This window comes from Podarcis tiliguerta (genome assembly GCF_965153285.1).
Source record: "Podarcis tiliguerta genome assembly, chromosome: 7".
Taxonomy (NCBI): Eukaryota; Metazoa; Chordata; class Lepidosauria; order Squamata; family Lacertidae; genus Podarcis; species Podarcis tiliguerta.
This window is the reverse complement of record NC_139540.1, coordinates 77,678,628-77,702,234: the sequence shown is the minus strand read 5'-3', so window position 1 is coordinate 77,702,234 and position 23,607 is coordinate 77,678,628. Positions and strand designations below refer to the sequence as shown.

Here is a 23,607-nt window from a genome sequence, read left to right as displayed (position 1 = left end):
TAAACCACAGAGCCTAGGACTTGCCGATCAGAAGGTTGGCGGTTCGAATCCCCGTGACAGGGTGAGCTCCCGTTGCTCGGTCCCTGCTCCTGCCAACCTAGCAGTTCAAAAGCACGTCAAAGTGCAAGTAGATAAATAGGTACCACTCTGGCAGGAAGGTAAACGGCGTTTCCGTGCGCTGCTCTGGTTCGCCAGAAGCGGCTTTGTCATGCTGGCCACATGACCCGGAAGCTGTACTCCGGCTCCCTCGGCCAGTAAAGCAAGATGAGCGCCGCAACCCCAGAGTCGGCCACGACTGGACCTAATGGTCAGGGGTCCCTTTACCTTTACCTTATGGCACTGAACACTTCCCCTAAAATGTGTTACCACCACTGAATCACATGTAGCAGTTCGGCAAGCAGTGTTGTCTCGCTAGCATTAAAATATCTTACATAGCATTGATGCAAGGCATTGTGGGAAATTAAGCAATACAGTTAGGACTACCTACCATTCTAGAGTGCTGAGCCAGATTTATTTTCCCAAAAGGGAGCCCCAATAACTTTGTCAGCAGTAGGCCCTGCCAGGGCATGATATGTCAGGTGTTGACCTGGGTGACTTTGGTCAAGTAACATTCTGCACGTATGTGAGGATAAAATGGAGTAACGCCATGTTTGCCAATTTGAGCTTTTTGAAAAAAGTGTGGAGTACAATTGTGAGAGAAGTATAGATACTGAAGACTAGTGAAATACATGAAGTTATGTGAATGTTCATTTAAGGAGAGGATGTACTGTCTCATTTTCACACTGTATGCATGCTTTAGGATTCTTCTTCCCTTTACATCTCAGAATGCAAAGCATATAATATTGGCAAGGGGCTGTTTGCTTTCTTGAAGAAATACGGCGTCAAAATGTGAAAGTGAAAATAGTGACACACCCACCCATAAAGGACAACCATACACAGTAATGAATCTTATTGAAAAGACAGTAGGCTTTAGTTCTCGTTTTTTAGTACAAGGGAAGAAGAAAACGCTGAAGGAAAAGCTTTTGAACAAATACTCAAGTTACACGCAACGGTGCCAAAATTATGAGAAAGCAACCAAGACTACTCATGTTATAGTTGATTGGAACTAGAGCTTTTGGGGAATATTTTTCTCTCTTTTTGCTACCCAATTACCTCTGTTTTCTCATTCTCAACCACCGCCAGCACCACAACAAAAGAGTTTCGAAACTTGAAAGCTTGCATTTCAAGAATGGGCGCCATTTTTCTCCTCTGGAGGGCTGTATTCCCTCAGGTGCAATCTGAGGTGCAACTTCCATGCCAGTGGTGGGTGGGAGCACCCATTCTTGCACCTTTCCTTTCTTTGATGCCCCTCCCAGTGGGCTGTGGAGGAAGGCACAGATCACTCTTGAACTGATTCCTTACAGAGGGCTTCCCTGCTTCGCACTGCTCTTCATCACTCCATCTGTTCTTGTTCCCTTCTGAAATATACTCAGAGTCAAGAGTGGATTTCATGCTCTTTATTCAGCTCATAGTGGTGAGGAGGAATGAAAGTTCCCTCAAAGTATCTGCTTTATATACATTATTTACACAATGGGCTGCACGTGATTGGCTAATTCCGGAATACTCCTGTAGGCCAATCAGGTTGTGGATTCACTTCCATCTGGAGCTGGATTGGGTGGCTCCTGCAGACCAATCATACTGCTGCATTGTTCTAGGACCAATCAGACTGCTGCATTCTGAATCCTATTGTTCTAGGACCAATCAGACTGCTGCATTTTGGATCCTATTGTTCTAGGACTAATCAGACTGCTGCATTTTGGATCCTATTCAACTCAGTACATAACACCTTCCCTTCCTTCTTTTCCTCCCTGTGAAATTAGTCTGCTGGACACAGGTTCTCACACTTGCACTACACAGTCATTAAGTGACCCAGTAAAAAAATATAATTACGTTTTCTCTGTAGCTGAAATCCTATACACACTTAACTTGATGGGAGTCAGTTCCAATGATCACGGCATGTTCACTAGAGGGCCTTAAATATTTGATCAGCGATTAGGTGAAGCCCTGCTGAGGATTAACAGAGCATTGCATTCAACTGGCTCCCATTTAAAGTGACTTGTTTATATATGTATTAATACAGTCGTTTCTCAGAGATTGGCTAAGTGGTACTGTCTCCCACTGGAAAAGATTACGAATGCTCTTAGTTTCTAGAACGTTTGCTTAAAGATGGACTGAGAGCTGTAACGTTCACAGTGGTAAATAGATCTCCAGAAGAAATTTAATATAAGAGACAGTTCGGTGTTAGAACGCCTAATTGAGCCAGGAAATTACATTTTCTAAGGAGCAAAAATGTGTAGCAGTTTTCATATAATTACAGCTATTCACGCAGCACATTGTTAATTTTGCTACTTAGACAAGCTTGTGGGTGGTAGATTTCTCTAAATGGAACTTCCATCTACATAAGTACTCTATCTCTGGATGCCAGGTACTAGGAAGAGAGAATTCAGGCGGGCCATCACCTTCATATGCTGGTGAGCACTGTCCAAAGGCATTTTGGCTGATCTCTATTGGAAACAGAATGCCAGATATGGTTGGAGGACCTTGGTCTAATCCAGGCATAGGCAAACTAGGCCCTTCAGATGTTTTGGAACTACAACTCCCATCATCCCTGACCACTGGCCCTGTTAGCTAGGGATGATGGGAGTTGTAGTCCCAAAAAACATCTGGAGGGCCGAGTTTGCCTATGTCTGGTCTAATCTTTACCATCAATCTCTAACAGGACACCCTTAACTGCCTATATTCTCTTTGAAATGTAAGTGGAGCAAATATTAGGACAAAGGGCCCCATTATCCTGCAACAGAGGGGAGGATTAATAGGATCCTTATGGAGCAAAAAAATTATATACAGTGGTGCCCCGCAAGATGAATGCCTCGCAAGACGGAAAACCCGCTAGACAAAAGGGTTTTCCGTTTTTCAATGCACTTTGCAGGACGAATTTCTCTATGGGCTTGCTTCGCAAGACGAAAATGTCTTGCGATTCTTGCGATTTTTTTTCGCTCCCCACCCCCTTTTTCTAAGGCACTAAGCTGCTAATAGCCTTTTAGCAGCTAATCCGCTAATCCCTTAAGCCTTTAATAGCCGCTAATAGCCACTAAATTGCTAATAGCGCTAATCCGCTAATAGGGTTGCTTCGCAAGACGAAAAAACCGCTAGACGAAGAGACTCGCGGAACGGATTCTTTTCGTCTTGCGAGGCACCACTGTATATGGAAACTAAAATCACAAAGATCCTCCCTGGCACAAAACACCTCAGTGAGGATGTTGAGGCTGAAATGAGGTGCAATGTTGAAATGTGGCCGTAATAAAGTAAAGGGACCCCTGACAATTAAGTCTAGTCATGAATGACTGGGGGTTGTGGCGCTCATCTCGCTTTACTGGCCAAAGGAGCTGACATTTGTCCGCAGACAGTTTTTCCGGGTCCTGTGGCCAGCATGACTAAGCCGCTTCTGGTGAAACCAGAGCAGCGCATGGAAAAGCCGTTTACTTTCCCGCTGGAGCGGTACCTATTTATCACTGTGTGCTTTCGAACTGCTAAGTTGGTAGGAGCTGGGACCGAACAACGGGAGCTCACCCCGTTGCGGGGATTTGAACCGCCGACCTTTTGATCGGCAAGCCCAAGCGGCACAGTGGTTTAACTCACAGCGCCACCCGCATCCCTTGCGGCCACGGTACCCCCCCCAAAAAAAGCATTGTTTGTCCCCCTAAAGCTCAACAACTTTGGCTCCCTCAACAACTTAGGGAGTTTCTGCACCTCCTCTTCTAGAAAAAAGCACTGCCCACAGGTATTTCTTTAATGCATAAGCCCACCTTGCAACCCCAGTCACTGGTGGCAGGCAGCCTTCAAGGACTCAAGTGGAAAATGAAGATGAGCTGGACATTATGTCACATTCGAAAAGCCTTAACTTCTATTGGGAGATGCCAAGGCATTTGATAGTAGTGGTGGAGGAATCGTGGAGTGGCTGGACAATCAGAAGGACCATGGAACGTTATTTAAATATATGAACACAGCGGCGAGACTTTTATATGCGCAGAGATGGAAAGATTCATCATTACCTACCGTGGAGGAATGGTTGATACAATTACTGGACTTGGCTTAGTTACAGTGATGAAAGTTCCCCAGCTAAGTTTTACTTCCAGTGTTTTCCAACTGATGTATGGAAAAGCACATGAACCTGGCCTTTGAAGAGTTTGTAAGTAAACCAATTTTTATCTTAACAAATGTGCGGTCTTTTTCTATGTTAGGGGAAGAGGGGAACTTTGGAAGGAACTTAGAAGAGCATATTTTAAAGGTCTAATATAGCCTATATTTTCATGCTTTACTTTGCTGCATGTTTTGTGGTCTTAAATATCTGCTGGGGCTCTCTCACTGGCATAGCTCAGTCTCAGAGCATGAGACTCTTCATCTCATTGGGGAAAAGATTCATGCATTGCACAAGGCTGGACTAGATTACTCTCATGGTCCCTTCGAACCCTACAATTCTATGGTTCTGTGAGTACTTGTCCCATACTTGGATCTTGGAATCCAGTGAATTCTCCTTTCTATATATATATATATTTTTCCCCTTGCCAGCCAACATGTACACGGTCAACAGCTGTAGAAGATGCTGAAATGGACATTTAGGGTGGGTTGAGACATAATGCATACTTTCTAGGAAATAGTGCAACTTTGGTATGCTTGCAATTAGACCAGCTATGGGATTTATCCGTTTAGCTACAAGTCTGGCTGCAGGATCTCAGCTTCTTAAAAAAGGCAACAAAATCACAGTCCAATTAAACATCGCCAGCTGGCACATTTTATTATTTTTATCTGCTTTGAAATCGTTGGTTTTGTTCATGCTGTTGTTACAGCTGTAAGTCACCTGCATAAATATTTACATTGTTTTAAGACATTATTACCTTTAAAAGGTCCTTTTTTTGGTAGCAACAAGAAATCAAATGCAAATACAGGAATTAAGCAGCGTGTACGGGAAGGACAACTGGCTAACAAAGAGAGGAAATAAATATTTCAGTATTAAATTTTAAAAAAGGAGACAGGGTTAAAAATATTAATTGATGCTCTCAAAATAGCCTGTGCCCTTTGGGAGTGATCCAGAGAGCAGCTGGCACCTAAAATGTCTTTGGGGCAGCTTGCAATAATAAAACACCTGAAAACAAACCCATTAAAAAGCAGATAAAATAATCGCAATGAAACAAAACACAGTACTGACAAATGGAGAGGAAGGAAAAAGGACAGCAGCGATTCTCATTTGGTCCCCTGGCTGAGGTCAGGTTGGCGTTCCACTTGCACTGGGGCCAATTTGACTTGCTCTTGCTCCTTTACCTGCCTGCCTGCGAGGCAACCAGTGGCCCATTTGGCTATGCCCTATGTAGAGTTTGCAGGGTGTGTAGGCAGCGATTTTGCTGCAGTACCTTCTTGAGGAGGGACCATCCGTGACTGTTGCCTGCAGAAGGGCTCTGATTTAATCCCCAGTGCCTGTGGTTAAAAAGATGTCAAGGAAGCAAGACCAGAAAAGACCTCTGCTAAGACACTGCCAGTCAGAATAGGCGAGAGTAGGCACTATTGGGCTAGGGTAACTAACCTGTGGCACTCCAGATGCTGACAGCCTCCATCATCCCTGTCTCTTGGCCACGTTGGCTGGGACTGATGAGTGTTTGGCAGACCAATAACATCTGGAGGACCTCAGGCAAGCCCCTAGGCCAAATTTACAGTCAGTCTGTTTTGGTAAATGCAGCTTCATTTATACAGGGTTGGGTAGAGGTAGAGGGTAGGGACTGTGGCGTTTGCCTCCTAGGTGGGTCATAAGGAAAGGGTTAAAATGAGTGTGATGTGATTGGCCAGTGGAAACTGATAGGAGGAGTTAGGGTGAGAGTTGGGAGTGTGTGGAAGTTAGTTGAGAGTGGGGAGTTGAAGAAGGAAGAGGGAGGATATAAGTCTGTGGGTTGGTCGAGTTGTGTGGTGAGGGAGTGAGAGGAATTGTTAGGTGGAGTCAGATTGGAATAATCAGTTTGAAGTTGTTAGGAACGCATAGGACAGTTAAGGAACTAAGATTAAGAAACTGCCAAGAAAAATTAACTGAAACCATAAGCTTGTTCATGCCTACAAAAATAAACTTGATTATTTGTTAATGTTAACAACTGTCTGGTCTTCGTGTGTACCCGTGAGGAGAAACGGGTTGGTGGCAGCAAAGAAACCAATCACAGTGGTGGCACAGGGTCAATAGACCGTCAAACGTCCGGGGACCCTGTGTGATCGCCACAGGGACCCATCCTCTTTTTATGATATATCCCATCTGTTCCACTTCAGGCTCCTGAGATACCAAGGTTTCTGTCATCAACTTCTCAGACTTCAAGCAGCTCTAGCAATGCCACCACCAGGTCTAGCATCTCAGTGAACCTGGACTCATCCTTGTTGGGAGTTCTCCAGCCTTCCACTGGAGGGAAAGACTAAGGTAATTATAGAACATGCAGTAGTTGAATCCAGGAGCAAGGCAAGCATCAGGACTCCTCAGTTTGGAGAAGGTCCAAAGTGTAGTTGGGAGAACTGTGCAGCCTTGAGAAATGCAGAGCGATGGAAACCACAACACACTTGGAATTATCTTGCCTATCGCATGAGGCTAGAGGAACGAGGGACAGTGCTTTCCAAAGTGCGGAGAGTAATTTGTTGCGGTGGCCTTCCAAAGGGTTTTTTGGTTTTTTTAAATTGAATAAAGTATTTTATAGAATTAAAATCAGTTGACTTACCAGCATTTTCAGTTAAGTAACTGATTTAGAGATGGGTACACGTGAAAATAGGTAGATAAGTGAAATGGGAATTGCACGCTGATTTATCAAAATATTTTGTAAACAATTACACATTTAGGAATATCATAGCTGTGTGAAAAATAAAGTAGGAGGCAGTCACACTGATTTTTTATATATATAAAAACCATAATTGCCAGGGATGATGGGAACTGTGGTCCACAGTCTCACAATCCTGCTTATATGATCTGGGGTTATAAATGTTGTGGTGCAGATTTTTGCATTACATGAGCTAAAGTGGGATTTTTTTATAATACAAGTGGGGGCAAAGTCCTCTTGTTTCAAGTGCATCCCACCATTTTCTGCCAGTATGGGGGTGCACTAGTGCTTAGTGAGTTATGGAAAACTCACTGTATTCTGATTATCTGTTCTGGTATCTCAACTTTCCTCCAAAGGGAGCCCAGACTGTCCAACAACAATCACATAAAAGACAATCTAACCCAGCAGTTAAAACCAATATACAATAATAATGCAACAATAACATTTTTAAAAAGCTGCAGAAGGCTAATCGTTAGACCACTTAAAAAAAACAACTCTCCAGCTATGTGGCAAGGGCTTGAAGAAAGAGATAGGTTTTAAGATGTTGCTTGAACAAAAATACAGTTATTCAGGGTTGGGAGTGACTTTTCAGTGCCAGAATAAAGAAGCAAAGTTATCCTTGCACTGGAGGCTCCTACTGTACATGAATTATGTTTCCCCTGAAGCAAAACGTTACTTTAGTCTCTTGCATTATCTTAACATATGTACAAACTTCATAGAAAAGGAAAGGAACAGGATCACAGTGTGATGCAAATGGCCTGTTTCATCCAAATTCTCAATCCTGGCTGTTCCCATATCCCCCTGCAAATGAAATACTCTGGTTTCTCTTCAGAGCGTATAAATCTTTCGCAAATGAGCGGAGCGGCAAAATCTAGCAGACTAAATCTTTATTGATTTGTATTCATATAAAATTTTCTTTCCTGCCCTTCTAAGTGCCAAAACATCGCTTGGGTCACTAACTACTTCTGGTCTAAGCAATTTTTCCTACTCACAGCTTTAAAAGGGCTACCGATGTTTGCCTGTGTTCATGTTTTTAGGTAGGATTTTTTTAAAAAAAAGATTCGAAACTGCCCTGCACTACAGAATGGAGGTTGCGTGTTATTCAAACTGGCCACAATAATGTGGGAATGTTCATGGATGCAGGAGAGGATATATTGACTGATTATATCCTTATCCAACTTGTGTTAACAAGTTCCCAATTTCAGCAGAGTAAAACATTCCCCTTTATCTTAAGTTTGCAACAGCAGCGTTTGCTCAGGCTCGCTTAAGCCTCTATAATAATCACTCTGGTAATTTCCCCTTATTCCCTCTTAAAATAGAAGACACGACACAGTCCTTTACAAAAGTATAAAAAGAGTTTACTCACATTCTGTTCACAATCAGATCCCAGAAGGCAGACTTAAGCTTAATGAAGTAATATACATTTAGAATCTATCTTATAGGAAGATAGACTCCTTCTCCTCTCTTGGCTGGGAGCCAAGAGGGCATCTTTCACTCAGTTGATGTTGCTTGGAAGAAGATGAAGAGGTAAGAGAGAGATGGCTGCCCCTGCCCTGTGCTTTTATCATTACCTGCACAGGTGAGGCCACACCCACCTCTAGTCGCATGTGGAGGAAGTCTGTCCCAGCCCAGAGGGAAACAGGAAGTTTACCTGCTGGCTGCACAAACATCCCTCCCCATGTCTAAACATGTACACTCTAGGAATGTTGTACTTGACTGCTCTTGTGTTTTACATCCCACAAATAATATATGCAGAGCATGTGCTTTGCATACACAGGGTCATGAGTTGCGTGTCTAGGTAATCTGGTAGAGACTCCTGGCAGGGAGAGACCTCCTGCCAGTCAGTTTTGAGAATGAGAAGCTAGGTAGACCAATGATTTGACTCATTACAAGGCAGTTTCCTATGTTCGGTTATGTCCACATTGAATCAAAGTCCTGTAGATTTGCAAGGGACCCTGAGAGAACCCCATACAATGCAGGAATCCACAGTATCTATGATCTTCTGGTCAGGTGCTGAGTATTTTCAATCTAAAAGCACCTTAAAAAGTGTTATATTCTTCCTGTTTCTAATGACTGGTTTGCCTGAAGCATGACTGCATTACACAAATGGATTGCCAGAAGTGCAGTCTAAAACCAGAATAAGAAAGTGGCACGCTGCCTGCACATTAATGGGCCCTTACCTTTCCATTCACAGTGGAAACATGAATTGCCATTATGCTGAGAAAATATGATTATGAATATAATTCATATGATTATGAATGATAGCAGGCGTCTCTTGGTTGCAGAGCAACAGGATTTGTCTGGCTTATGTTGTTCTAAAAGAATATCTCCACTAGTGGTTTCTCAATTATTATTTTAATGACGCATAGCTTCATAGTTAGGCTGTTATGGAAAAAACCCTCACCCATAAAATGTCTTTATATTGGTTTTGGCATTTTATTATTAGTTTTCCATTCCTTGCTTCTATTAGCAGTTGCTCCTAGTACAGTGGTACCTTGGGTTAAGTACTTAATTCGTTCCGTAGGTCCGTTCTTAACCTGAAACTGTTCTTAACCTGAAGCACTACTTTAGCTAATGGGGCCTCCCGCTGCGTCGCCGGAACACGATTTCTGTTCTCATCCTGAAGCAAAGTTCTTAACCCGAGGTATTATTTCTGGGTTAGCGGAGTCTGTAACCTGAAGCGTATGTAACCTGAAGCGTATGTAACCCGAGGTACCACTGTACTAGCTGAAAGAAGATGAACCAAACTGATTATCTCTCTCACCTAACACTAATTGAAGAAACTCTGAGGTTTTGTTTTTTTAAATGGTGATGTTCAGAAACCAAAACCATGGCTCTGAACAATTTCCACACCTGATACTTAAACCTGTTAACTGGTATGCATACTTTATTTAAAAACACCCCTTACCACTTTCTGTCTTGCACTAACATTCACAGGTTGCAGTTGGCAAGAGAGGTGGTCAAATGTGTCTTTCATTCAACAAGATTTTAAAAATATATGGCTATAAGCAGTACTCTTTGGGAAACCCTTCTTGGTTTTAAGAGGAATTCAGGTTCTTATTTTTTATTGTTGTTTGCTGACAAGTGCATAATTTGAAAATGATTATTATGAACATTTTGAAGTTGCACAATTTAAAAATGGTGTAATGGTAAAAAGATAGGTTCACATGTCCTGTGTTTAAAGAACTTTGCTTCCCTAAGCTTGAGTTACGACACTTAGTACGTTCCTAATTTGGAAATTGCAGTACTATTACTGCACCTCGAGTGTTCAGGAAAGTTGGGCTATAAATCTAAATAAATCAATAATAAACACGGCTGTCATTTTGGAGAAGGAAAAACAAGCTGTAAAGGAAAGGTCACATTTCAGCCTGCCTCTTTAAAGTTTCTGCCAAATATAAATGCCATTCTGGGGGCTAAATAGAGCCCTTTAAAATGGGTCAGTTTTTTAGCTTGGAATGTGTTACATAAATATAAGGGGAAATGGGGTGGGGGGTGTCTCTTTTCACTTACTGGAAATACGACATACTGAAACAGAATTCAAGCAAACGGCAAGGTAAGAGGCTAGTGTGACGAAAGCAGGACCTAAGAGATCTGGGTTCAAATCGTCACCTGTCTCACCGGAGAAGGGGCATTGTGGGGATAAAATGGGGGGGGGGCATACATGTATTCCAACATGAGTTTATTTATTGGCTTTATACAGTGGTATAATTTCATCAGCCTCCATAAGATTCCAAACAAATCACTACATTCACAAACCAGCAAAAGTGAGCCACAACAAAACTTCCATTAAAATTAATGAATCAACGAGTGATTAATTAATCACAATGATTTCCCATTCTGTCACTGAAAATTGAGGTGTAGTCACAACTACTGAGCTTTGCTAGATTGTGCCCTAAATAGCTTATAAATAACCCTGAACAGATACAGCATTGTATCAGGTATCTGAGAGCACTGTATTGTGAACATATGACTACTTCTGAGCTCATCTACACTGCTGATGTTTTGTCACAGAGCATCTGCAAAACTTGGGATACAATACTTTGCAAAGTTGAATGCATGCAACAAAAATAACTGCAAGATTTTAACCAAGTCAGGGAAACAAAGACTAAACATCCTTCTGCTGTCATAAGTTATTTTTATGCACAAGTGTTCACATATTCAGTGGATACAATAAAGAATCAGAAACTGTAACATGCAGAACAACAACACTGCAATATCAGGAAAAATAAGCACAAAATAGGGAGTTTTCTGTCCTGATTAACTGGTTACCTAAATTATATTCTATGGAGTGGGGGAAGAGAAAAAGATGACCAAAAATAACTTCCAAATAAGTTGCTTTATTTCCTATTTTACAACCATGGCCTGATCTCTAACATTAGATTTTATTGGCCTGCTAATGACAACTCTTAGATTTTTTATTATCATGTTGTCTTATAGCTTTATATGGGAGAAGCAAGCAGTTTGAGATGACCACATTTGAACTGGTAATCTGATTGATTGCTTTGCATTACAAAGTAAGATGCCTGGGATACACAAACCCCAGGAGATAAAGCATTTGTGGCATTCGGGAACAAGACGTTCCTTGTTATAAATTATTTGTGCCATCATAAAACTCTTTATTTCATCCAGTGTATATGAGGACTATCATCTAACTCGAGCAATAACTTATTTCTCAAGGTTTGGCCTGTTACAAGGCTAATGACACAACCAGGGCAAAAAAATTCAGCATGCAATGCCCTGCAATTAATAGCAGCAGACATCCTTCAAATCACAGTGCCAACACAAGAAATTGTTTAGAAAGAAGTGTTTGGTTACAGATGCAGCTAACAATAAACTAAACTTGTTGACTGAGCTGACATGTTCTATTTCAGGAGGGTAATCTGTGCCCTGCCAGCATGAGATTTTGAGAACATGTTTTAATGTACTACAGGCAGCCATAATTAGCAGATGCTTGTCATTAGTTCTGTATTATTTTCACTGATGATACTTACTTGGCTGTAGGAAGCCAAAGGGTGTGTCTGTACAGGTCACATATCACCGAGCTGATCCCTTGATGTTTCCTTCACCTGTCTGTACGGGGGAGAGGAACTCTAGCAAGACAGGCTTTACTCTTCCCATGTACCAGAGTGAAATGGCAGTGACATCATCATCATACAATTTCCTTGAGCAAATCCTAGAGATGACCATAACCATCTATCAGTGGCGTAGCGTGGGGGGTGCAGGGGGGGCCAGCCGCACCGGGCGCAACATCTGGGGGGGGGGGGCGCTCACACTCGCAGCTCTCTGCCCCTACCTGGCTCACTCTCTCTCTCTCTCACTGCAGTGCTGGCTGTGCGAATCCGATCCGAGCCGCCAGGTCGCTGCCCACTGTGGGGGGGGGGGTGCCAGGGGTGCGGTGCGGTGTGGAGAGAGAGCGAGGGACTATCTGGGGGAGGGACAGTGCAGCGGGGGGGGGGCGCAAATTACTTGCCTTGCCCCGGGTGCTGACAACCCACGCTACGCCACTGCCATCTATTATTTTGACAGTCATTTGTGGAGATTATTGGCAGAACTTTCCTCCCTTCCACACATGCCAGATACAGTCCAAGAATCTCTTAGAAGTCAAATCGGGGCTGCATTTTTATTGGTGAGAAAGTTAAGAGTACTTTACCTGGCCCTCAAATAAATAAATAACTGGATTTTTTTTCCTTTTTACAGGAAGAAGAAGAAGAAGAAGAAGAAGAAGAAGAGGAGGAGGAGGAGTTTGGATTTGATATCCCGCTTTATCACTACCCTAAGGAGTCTCAAAGTGGGTATCATTCTCCTTTCCCTTCCTGCCCACAACAAACACTCTGTGAGATGAGTGGGGCTGAGAGACTTCAAAGAAGTATGACTAGCCCAAGGTCACCCAGCAGCTGCATGTGGAGGAGTGGAGACGTGAACCCAGTTCACCAGATTACAAGTCTACCACTCTTAACCACTACACCACACTGGCTCTGAGAAAACTAGGTTAAAGTGTTGATATGCCTGAAAAAAAGTTGCCCCCCTGTCCTGTGATACTCTAAAGAGGACAAAATGTAAGCCTGTCAAACAAAAAGGGTATATAACTTTTCCTTAAAACACAAGAGGAAAAATGTTGCATGTACAGTATTCACACATAACAAAGCACTTTAAGTATCTTCCACTTTTTAGCCTATGTTAGCAACGTATACATCTGGGAACAAACTATGCAAGATGTTTTTATCAACATGGGGGGAAGTACAGGAGAGAGAAATCACACATGTGGCATCATGGGTACAGTGTTCTTCACATCAGTCTACAGTGGTACCTCAGGTTAAGTACTTAATTCGTTCTGGAGGTCTGTTCTTAACCTGAAACTGTTCTTAACCTGAAGCACCACTTTAGCTAATGGGGCCTCCTGCTGCCGCTGTGCCACCACTGCACGATTTCTATTCTCGTCCTGAAGCAAAGTTCTTAACCTGAGGTAATATTTCTGGGTTAGCGGAGTCTGTAACCTGAAGCGTATGTAACCCGAGGTACCACTGTATTCTGTATTGCCTTTGACTGGTTTAGGGCTTCTGACTTCAGTTTTATTAGCCCTGCTTCTGTTCCTGCAGCAAAAGCTTGATTAAATTTAGCAAGAAGCATAGAAGGTAGGAAAAAGCTCACCTACGAAAATCCTGTGTCTGGCTACACCATAGTAGAACAGCCAGTTGAAAAGAGCAGCGATTCTGTTTGCACAGCGTCCTCTAGAAAGGTATCTGATTTGGGCAGATAACAGATACAAATAATGTGCACAATACTTTATAATGGGATCGGGACTCCTTTTAAAATGGGGAGCTTGTCATTTACTCGAAGCACGTTACTTCTTTGTACACCTCCTTGTCAAGCCAACAAACTCTTTCAGCACAAATAGAAGGTGTTGCCAAGCAATGCCTGTTGCTTAGTTCCCTGCACACACACAGAAGTTATGGATTCACAAAGAGGGAGGGCCTGGAGGCACAGGAAACGGGGGAAAGGGACAATAAGGACAATAAAGCGAAGGCCCTAACCCTTAGTTAACCTCTCCCACAAATTGGTGTATGGAAGTGAGAGCTGGACCATAAAGAAGGCTGGTTGCCGAAGAATTGATGCTTTTGAATTATGGTGCTGGAGGAGACTCTTGAGAGTCCCATGGACTGCAAGAAGATAAAACCTATCCATTCTGAAGAAAATCAGCCCTGAGTGCTCACTGGAAGGACAGATCGTGAAGCTGAGGCTCCAATACTTTGGCCACCTCATGAGAAGAGAAGACTCCCTGGAAAAGACCCTGATGTTGGGAAAGATGGAGGGCACAAGGAGAAGGGGACAACAGAGGACAAGATGGTTGGACAGTGTTCTCAAAGCTACCAACATGAGTCTGCCCAAACTGCGGAAGGCAGTGGAAGACAGGAGTGCCTGGCGTGCTCTGGTCCATGGGGTCACGAAGAGTCAGACACGACTAAACGACTAAACAATATCAACAACCTGAAAGAGGAATGGAAATACCAAACTGGGTTTCAGTTGCTGTCCATCACCAGCTCCGATTGCGATCCTCAATATGCGAGGCAAATATTGTGTACATAGAAAACAGTGCAACATTTAAAAAACAGAAAAGCAGAGCAACATACAAAGGTTCTTTTCAAATCTGTAATATAACCACAAAAGCTTATGCCGTAACATATTTTTTTACTCTTTAAAGGTGCTGCAAGACTGTCTTCTCACAAACAAAGCATCCCCCCCCCATTACCACAGCACCCTCAAGTGCGGCTTTTGCACCTTTAAAAGTTGTGCAGGAAAAGGGAATTTCAGGTGCCAATTATTAAAGATGTAGAGAGGAGCCCAGCCTTCTTTACAACTTAGCCATCCAACTTCTGAGCGGGGGAGAAAAATCCATTGCACCTTCCAGAAGACTGCGTAGCAAAACTAAAAACGACAGGAATTCAACCGGTGCAGTATTTTAATCACATCACCATCTCCCTGTGTTGGTTTTTTTTTGCCTCTCAGGAGAGGTTTAAAAATGCAGACTACCCCCCCCAATCATTCCAACTCTGCCAGACCAAAAAGCAAAAAAGAAATGAGATATTTAAACTGGTTTTTTTTGCTGTTTTCGGGATACTCATCTCAAATATTTAAAACCCTGCAAGGAAAGGAAGCCTCTAGTAACCTTGCCCTGCTTTATTTCATATTATTATCTTAATATATGTATATTTTTTCAAACCAGCAACATCAGCTCATATTAGTTTGCACACCCTTGCTGTCCCTCCCCCAAATCACTCCAACTCTGCCAGACCAACACAAAGAAAAAGCAAAAAAAATAAGTAAAGAGATATTTAAGCTGGTTTCTTTTGCAGTTTCCCAGACACTCATCCCAAACATTTAAAACTCTGCAAGGAAAGGAAGCTTCCAGGGACTCTACCCAGCTTTTTGTTTTGTTTTATTATTCTAATCTAATATATGCACATTTTTTTTTAAACCAGCAACATCAGCTGGTACTAATTCTGCAACTCCCTCGCCTTCCTCCGTTCTTTTTTTCCTACGGCGGCCGCTTTGAGGCAAAACACCTACCGTAGCGAAGGCGAGGGGTTGCGACAAGATGGCGGCGCCCTTCGAAGTGTGCCATGTCGCCTGCTGCGCCAACCGAGCCGGTCCCGGAGTGGTTTCCTGGGGGAGAGGCGGCCTGGTGGCTTTCGGCTCGTGCCGCTCGGTCGTCCTCTACGACCCGCAGGTGAGGCGGCGGGCTTTCCCCTCGCTCTTGCTCGGCTAGGGTGGTGGTTCTCGAACGCGGGAGGCCCGGCTGCAGTTGGACTACAACTCCCATCATGCTTAGCTTTTAGGGCCGGCGGTCAGGGATGGCGGGAGTTGTAGTCCGGCAGCAGCTGAGGCAGCCCAAGTTTGAAACCCTGGAGGCGCAAAAAAATAAAATTAAAATAAAGCCTATATAATAAAGCTACTGAGAAAATCCATAAAAAGTAGCTGTGCCAAACGGAATTGTTCTGGAAATAAATACTGAGGGTGGGGCGGGGGGCAAATTTTGCCCTCGCTCAGGGCCCTAAGCCGAAAACGGGTGCTAAATAATAATGATGATGATAAATTTATATTTATTCAACCCGCCAAGAAGTTCCATAAAAAGCAACTGTACCAAAATGAATTATTCTGAACATAAGAACTATTTAAGGTGTGGGGACTCCAAATTTTGCCCTCCCTGAGGGTTCGATATTACCAAAATACTCACCTCACCTGGATTCAGATTCAGGTGTGAGTCATTAACCCCACCCTGTAATAGAAAGGTGTAACTATTTAACAAATAATGGGTTTCCACTGGTGAATATGGCCTTTGGTATCTGTGCTTTGCTAGTGTCAGCCAGTTGGGGAGTATTCTGACTACAGTTAGTGAATGGTTAAATTTTTCTAACAAACTTCTGAAATATTTTGCCCTTTTAGTGCTGTTACTGAAAGAATGTTGCAATAGTCTCTTGGAGAGCATCTCTGGATAAATAACTTTTCCTTATCAGAATTCTGTTCAAACCCACCACAAGCGTTCATGACTTAAGACAGTTTTGGTTGTGTATTTTTTTTTTCAGAGAAGAAAAGTAGTTGGCACACTGAATGGACACACTGGAAGAGTTAATTGTGTTCAGTGGATTCACAGAAAAGATGGATGTAAGTATAATTGGAGTAAGAGGCCTATTTCTACTGAGTTTTTTTTTTAAAAAAATGTATGCCATGGATATGCACCTGGAGTACTGATAATATATTTTTACCTCAAAACTTACAATCCATTTTAGATGTGTAGGATAGGGTTGTTGGAGTTGGAAACAGGTTTGAAATGCAATCAGTAGATATTATAATTCTAGAGTGGACAGTATTGCACTTAAACTGAGAGACCTCACAATGACAAACTGAGGCTTAATGCTGTGTAAATCAGTCTTTAGAGACCTTTGGATTTGTGTAGTCCTACTTGCCCTTGCATGCCACAGTTCTCTTACTCCCTTTCCAATTTGAGGCAACCAGTAGTTGGGTCATTTTGTCTGAATTGACAAACTATGGTATGCGTTTTCCATGGAAACCATGTTCAGAAACCACAGTGGTTAAAACCATAGTTGGCAGGTTTGGGCTTAAGAAAGGAAGACAGAGAATCGCTGTGTGCTAGAGAGATAAGTGGGGAGCATGGAAGCTCAAGGGGCTTTCTTCACATAGCACCAAACCATGGTTTGGCATTGCGTCCGAACCAGCCCGGTGTGAACAGCAACAGAGACGTTGTGCACCTAACCTGTGCTTTCCAAGACACAGAAGAGTTGGTTGTTAGAAAGTTGCTGAGGTGCATAATAAAAGGGAGAGGATGTCCATTTAATACTGCTCAGGGGCTATGGTCAGGCTACATGGGAAGTCCCCCAGGACTTCTGGGCCAGCAGTTGCCTCTTTTCCACACACCATACATATATAATGCAACTTTTATTTGGCTATCAAATGTTTTATATTGTTGTTATTGCAATTAATATGTTTGGTGATGTAGTTAATTTATTTGTGAAATACATGGCAATGGGAAGCATGAAGGGGATAAAATAATAATAATAATAATAATAATAATAATAATTTTTTATTTATACCCCGCCCTCCCCAGCCAAGGCCGGGCTCAGAGCGGCTTACAAGCAATAATAAAAACAAGATGAATGGCTACAACTTAAAACAAAAGTAAAGTACAACATTAAAATAATGGAACATTAAAATATTAAAATGTAGCCTCATCGGAGGAGTAGAAGGAAAAGAAAAAAGAAAGAGAGGGAGGGAATCAAATTGGCTCCAAGCCAAAGGCCAGGCGGAACAACTCTGTCTTACAGGCCCTGCGGAAAGAAATCAGATCCTGCAGGGCCCTGGTCTCATGAGGCAGAGCGTTCCACCAGACCGGAGCCAGAGTTGAAAAGGCCCTGGCTCTGGTTGAAGCCAATCTAACTTCCTTAGGGCCTGGGACTACTAGGGTGTTGTTATTATGGACCTTGAGGCTCTCCGTGGGGCATACCAGGAGAGGCGGTCCCGTAGGTACGAGGGTCCTAGGCCATGAAGGGCTTTAAAGGTCAAAAGCAGCACCTTAAATCTGACCCTGTACTCTACCGGGAGCCAGTGCAGCTTGAAAAGCACTGGGTGAATATGCTCCCATGGCAGAGACCCTGTGAGGAGCCTCGCTGCAGCATTCTGTACCCGCTGGAGTTTCTGGGACAGCTTCAAGGGCAGCCCTGCGTAGAGCGAATTACAGTAGTCAAGCCTGGAGATGACCATCGCATGGATCACTGTGGCCAGGTCGGGGCGGGAAAGGTAAGGGACCAACTGCTTGATGCGGCGAAGGTGGAAAAATGTCGCCTTGGCTGTTGCTGTAACTTGCGCCTCCATGGAAAGGGAGGCGTCAAGGATTACACCCAAACTCTTAACAGAAGGCAATGGCGCTAATTGGGCCCCCGCAAGAGAAGGGAGTTGGTCCCTCATCCCCATGCCATCCCGACCTAGCCATAGGACCTCTGTCTTCGAAGGATTTAGTTTCAATCGGCTCCCACGAAACCATCCAGCCACAGCTTCCAAACATCTGGTCAGTGTGTTTAGGGCCGAGTCGGTGTGGCCATCCATCAACAGATAGAGCTGAGTGTCATCAGCATATTGGTGACAGCCCAGCCCAAAGCTCCGGATAATCTGGGCAAGGGGGCGCATAAAGATGTTAAAAAGCATCGGGGAGAGAATTGCACCCTGCGGCACTCCACACACCAAGGAGTGGCGCGACGACATTTCCCTCCCTAGTGCCACCCTCTGTCCCCGACCAGAGATAAAAGAGCACAACCAGTTACGGGCTATGCCCTGTATCCCCACGTCTGCAAGGCGGTGGTCCAGAGGATCATGATCGACCATGTCAAAGGCTGCTGACAAATCTAAAAGGATCAGCAGTCCTGACCCGCCTCGATCTAGTTGTCTACGGAGATCATCTGTTAGGGCAACCAGAGCCGTCTCCGTCCCAAAACCAGGACGAAAACCAGACTGAAATGGATCTAATGCCGATGTTTCCTCCAGAAACCTACCAAGCTGTTCAGCAACCACTCTCTCAATTACCTTACCCAGGTATGGAAGATTTTAAACTGGGCGGTAATTGGATAGGTCTAAGGGATCTAATGAAGTTTTCTTTAAGAGTGGACACACCACTGCTTCCTTCAGTTCCCCTGGGAATGTCCCCGTGTCAAGGGACAAATTGATAATTTCAACCAGGGGGGTTGAAATTGCACTTAAACTGGGATAAAAGGAAAAGCTGTTGTGCCCTGCTGGCTTGGTTACACAAGTCAGGGTACAAAGAGCATCAGCATGCTTGGCCCACCAGGCTTGGACCCACCAGGTGGGATATTTGACTGTTCCTCCTGCTCCTTTGAACAATGGACTCCTGTGCCTTATGAACCACAGTTTTTGAAACTCCATTTCAAATGTGACTTGTTTTATGTCATGGAGGATGTCTGAGAAGTGCAAGTCTGATACTTTATTAGATACAAAGAAATAGTTACGGTACATATTTCTTTGAATCCAGACCATAGAGCTGCTGCATTTTCTGCACTGTTAGGTAGCCAGAAGAATTATCTGGGTTATGACTGTTGCTGTTGCAGTGCCCTCTGGTGGGCATATTCTACATTTGAAATTTATTCCTCCCTGTACTTTTTCAAGATGCAGTATACAGTACAGGGCAAGGAGTTCAGCTGTCTGCTAGCATGGCCAGTGGTGTTTTATGTTATGTTATGTTATTTTTAATATCTTAAGACCATGTAGTCCTAGGTGACCAAACAAAATGAGCACTTTTGGTTTTTGGGGGGGGGATTGTCTCTTGAGCATAGAGAAATCACAAGAGAATTTGAAACATGTTCAGGACACAATTCTGTATTTCAAGCTAAAACATCAGCTTAACCTGTGCACCCAGTTTTCAAGTTGAGGAGGAAAGGCACAAAGTATAATGTATAATGGTGCCTAAAGTGAGGCCTCTTTTACATTTTACAGTTCTAGTTCCATTGTGCATATTGCCATTTGCAAAACAAAAATGCAGCTTAAAAGAGTGCTAAAGAGCAGAGCTAAACACTCCTGAAATGAAAGAGGTTATTTAAAGATTATAGTCTTAAAAACATGAGGATCACTGTGAAAATGAAAAGTTATGTACAGTGGTACCTCGGGTTACAGATGCTTCAGGTTACAGACTCCGCTAACCCGGAAGTAGTACCTCGGGTTAAGAACTTTGCTTCAGGATGAGAACAGAAATTGCACGGTGGGGGCAGCGGGAGGCCCTATTTGCTAAAGTGGTACCTCAGGTTAATAACAGTTTCAGGTTAAGAACGGACCTCCAGAACAAATTAAGTTATTAACCCGAGGTACCACTGTATAATGTGAATGTAGGAAATTGAGAATTTACGATTACATGAGACCTGGCACTTGATGATAATCACAAATTCAGGTGAATTCCTGGTAAATAAAGGAGAGTCTGTTTGTAGAGTTGCAAGTGTTCTACTTGCTCTTCTATTGGAAAGATGGGACCTAGGAAGAAATTTAAACTATTATTACAGACGTCAGAGTGTGTGTGTATGTGTGCTTTTTAAAACTCTATTTGCAGATTTTGACCTTTGGGAAGAATTGCCACTGAAACAAACCAAAAGTCATCTTGAATCAGAATTATTCAACTTTTCCCTTGTTCAACCTTTCTCTCCCTCTCCCCTCCTCCCCCTTCACAGCTTATGAAACCGAATTAATTTCTGGAGGGTCTGACAAACTACTTATTCTTTGGGAAACACAAAATGAGAAGGTATGTAGAGCGATTGTGATATGTGAGAATAAAACAATTGTAAGCATGATTTCCCCCCCTTAAGAAATGAAAACTAGAACGACTTCTGAATTTTTCCATGCTTTCCACTCTAACTATTGTACTAAGCAATTCTATACTGCAACAAATTCTTTGCTAGTAATCTGGATTCAAAATTTAAGATCATCACAATGAAAGCAAAAGAGATCTGTTCAAGGATCTGCCATTGTACGTGTTGTGTAGTGCTTGGTGTAAAGGGGGGAAATCTATACTAAGACCTCAATACTATATTCACTTCCTAAGCAGTAAGTGCCACTGAGGACAGTGGGACTTGCTTCCAAAGAAACTTGCTTTGGATTGCACTGTAAACAAAACAGAATTCTGTGGCTTGTTTGCATTATGCATAATTGAACAAATGTGCTTGTATTATGTTACATTTTCCATGCATGCTGTCTTTTGGAAGACTGGAAGGTATATCAGTTCTGGAAGCCCATCCCACTGAAAATCGTATTTAGTTATCTCTCTGGATTCTTAGGTTTTGTCATCCATTGTCTACAGTACACACTTAAATTAAGGCCTGCAAACATGTGTTTACTAAAATGATACCAGAGATTCTGAGGAAGCTGAATTTTGCAGTCAGTGGCACATTTTGTGCTTAACAAGGAAACTCAGAAATATACTGCCCTAGCAGAGAAGAAATTGTGGTTATTTAGGTGTGATACATGCCTAGTACTCGGCCTTAATGCCACAGCTCTGTTTAACTCAGGGGCCTGGTTCACATGCCAATTAAACCATAGTTTAAAATAAATTATGGCTTGACATAAACGAGCCACACATGCTGCTTAAAAAGTTTCTGCAGTGCTTCTCCTCTGCTTCTGCCACACTACAGGCAAAACAAGCTGGAGTCTGGCTTGCCCTCTTGTCCAAACAAAGGCTTTAAGGCTGATAGGGCTACTAGGGAGGATTACGGAGGAGGATTTGCTGGGCTCACTCATCTCTGTGCTCCTGACTGACTGCGGAAAAACACCAGTGAGCATCTTTGAGCAAAAGGGCTGCTGCAGCAGTGCTCTTTAAATAGTGATTTCTGGGTTGAAAGTCAGGCAGTGAGCGGCAGCTGGTGTTTCTTTCCTCATCCTCTGCCCACTTCTGCCAAGACTGAGGTCTTACATCATCTTGTAAGAAAAGATTTGCTCCCGTCCTGTTTACTGTATCATATTTAATTACACACACTTCACAAATTCACCAATTCGATTTGCCCTGTCTTTTCAAGTTTTGCACCTACCACAGACTGGACAGTTAGTGCCACCCAGAATTACTTAAGGCTGAGAATTTACATCAGATGTTGCTGGACTATAACTCCCATCAGCCCTAGTAAGTATGGCTAGTGGTCAGGGATGATGGGAGTTGTAGTTCAACAACATCTGGAGATCCAAAGGTTCCCCACTCCTGATTTTTATCATGATATACCAATGCTACGTTTCGACCCAACACTTTTTGACCCAACACCTGTGGTGTTCTTTTTCTTTATGATGAGATAATTCCTTCTTCTCTCCTGAACCTAGTACAGTGGTGCCCCGCAAGACAAATGCCTCGCAAGATGGAAAACCCGCTAGACGAAAGGGTTTTCCGTTTTGGAGGTGCTTCGCAGGACGAATTTCTCTATGGGCTTGCTTCGCAAGTTGAAAATGTCTTGCGATTCCTGGGGGTTTTTTTCCGCTCCCCACCCCCTTTTTCTAAGGCACTAAGCTGCTAATAGCCTTTTAGCAGCTAATCTGCTAATCCCTTAAGCCTTTAATAGCCGCTAATAGCGCTAATCCGCTAATGGGCTGCTTCGCAAGACGAAAAAACCTCTAGACGAAGAGACTCACGGAACGGATTCTTTTCATCTTGCGAGGCACCACTGTACCTGATATGGCAAAGAAGACATACAGTATTACAATGTTGCTTCATTGTGAATGATTTACCTGTATAAAGAAAGAAAGAAAAAATAGCTTTTCATGACAACATAGAATAAAAAACCAGTGATATTACTAGAGGGCTTGAGAGAGTTTCTATCCAGCCATATATCACAATGGATCACCTGTCTGATGCAAGTGCTCATCTCACTGACGTTGAGTCTTGGTTCTCTGTGACAGTGAGGGGGTATCCACATCAAGGCTGTATCCACATGAGTCTTATTTCTTTGTAGTAGACAACTTTTGATCCACCTGGCAAGGTAAATTCCTTTGCTGAAATGCAGGAATTATTTGTGAGCAAACAAATTGCTGGGATGCTTCCTTGGAGATCTGAAGGCAGTGAGGTCACATCTCTTCCACAACCATGAATGTTCTCGTGACAGTAGCTTGAATGTGAAATGGCACCCCAAAGTCTTTCTCTTTCCACTATCTTGAGCCGATCTACAGACTGAAGGAGGCAATGTGCTGGCAGTGGACGTAAATACCTCATTAATGAGGTACCACCTTGCCTGGAATAGCAGAGGTAGATCAGAATCAGAAATACTATTAGGATGAGGTATAAGCTGTGCCTGCTGTTTTGAGGATATATTCCAGGAGAAACGGCTGGTATGTCCACAATCCCAATGATTGCAAAGCACTTCATGTACTTAACTGTAAAAGTGTTATTAGCTGGTGAAACAGAAGGCTAAGTGAACTGGTATAGTCAAGTGCTTATAGTTTTTAAAATTGAGATTAGACTCTTGTATAAAAAGAAATGCTTAAACTAAATGGAACCTGGAAGACTCCACAGAAAACAAATTGGATTTGCCCTGTGCTATACAGGAGGTGAAATTAAATGACCCTTCTGATAGCGTTTGGAATAAAATTATTTTAATCAATATTACCCTTCAGTTGTTTTCTATTCTGCCTGAATGCTTTTCCGTTGTGTTCAAATTAGTTTAAACCTTAATTATTACTATTTTTGTCATATACC

The 23,607-nt window shown here is 42.9% G+C and overlaps 1 protein-coding gene and 1 long non-coding RNA gene across 4 annotated transcripts in view; one reads left to right on the top strand and one right to left on the bottom strand.

Moving 5' to 3' along the window:
• Positions 1–7,865: 7,865 nt before the first annotated feature.
• LOC310682678 lies at positions 7,866–8,707 on the bottom strand. The gene is made up of 2 exons (XR_014514099.1): positions 8,609–8,707; positions 7,866–7,982 (listed from the first exon to the last, which is right to left on the bottom strand). It is a non-coding gene; the product is annotated as an uncharacterized lncRNA (long non-coding RNA).
• A 6,733-nt stretch (positions 8,708–15,440) lies between these two features.
• The window catches only part of ELP2 (elongator acetyltransferase complex subunit 2), a 53,362-nt gene continuing 45,195 nt past the window's right edge, over positions 15,441–23,607 (top strand). For all 3 annotated transcript variants that reach the window (XR_014513360.1, XR_014513361.1, XM_083449358.1), the window contains exons 1-3: positions 15,441–15,600; positions 16,457–16,535; positions 20,612–20,682. Coding sequence is in view for 1 of the 3 variants with exons in the window: in XM_083449358.1 (XP_083305484.1) it covers positions 15,469–15,600; positions 16,457–16,535; positions 20,612–20,682 (282 nt within the window). In the remaining 2 variants the exon portion in view is untranslated. The remainder of the gene's footprint in view (positions 15,601–16,456; positions 16,536–20,611; positions 20,683–23,607) is intronic.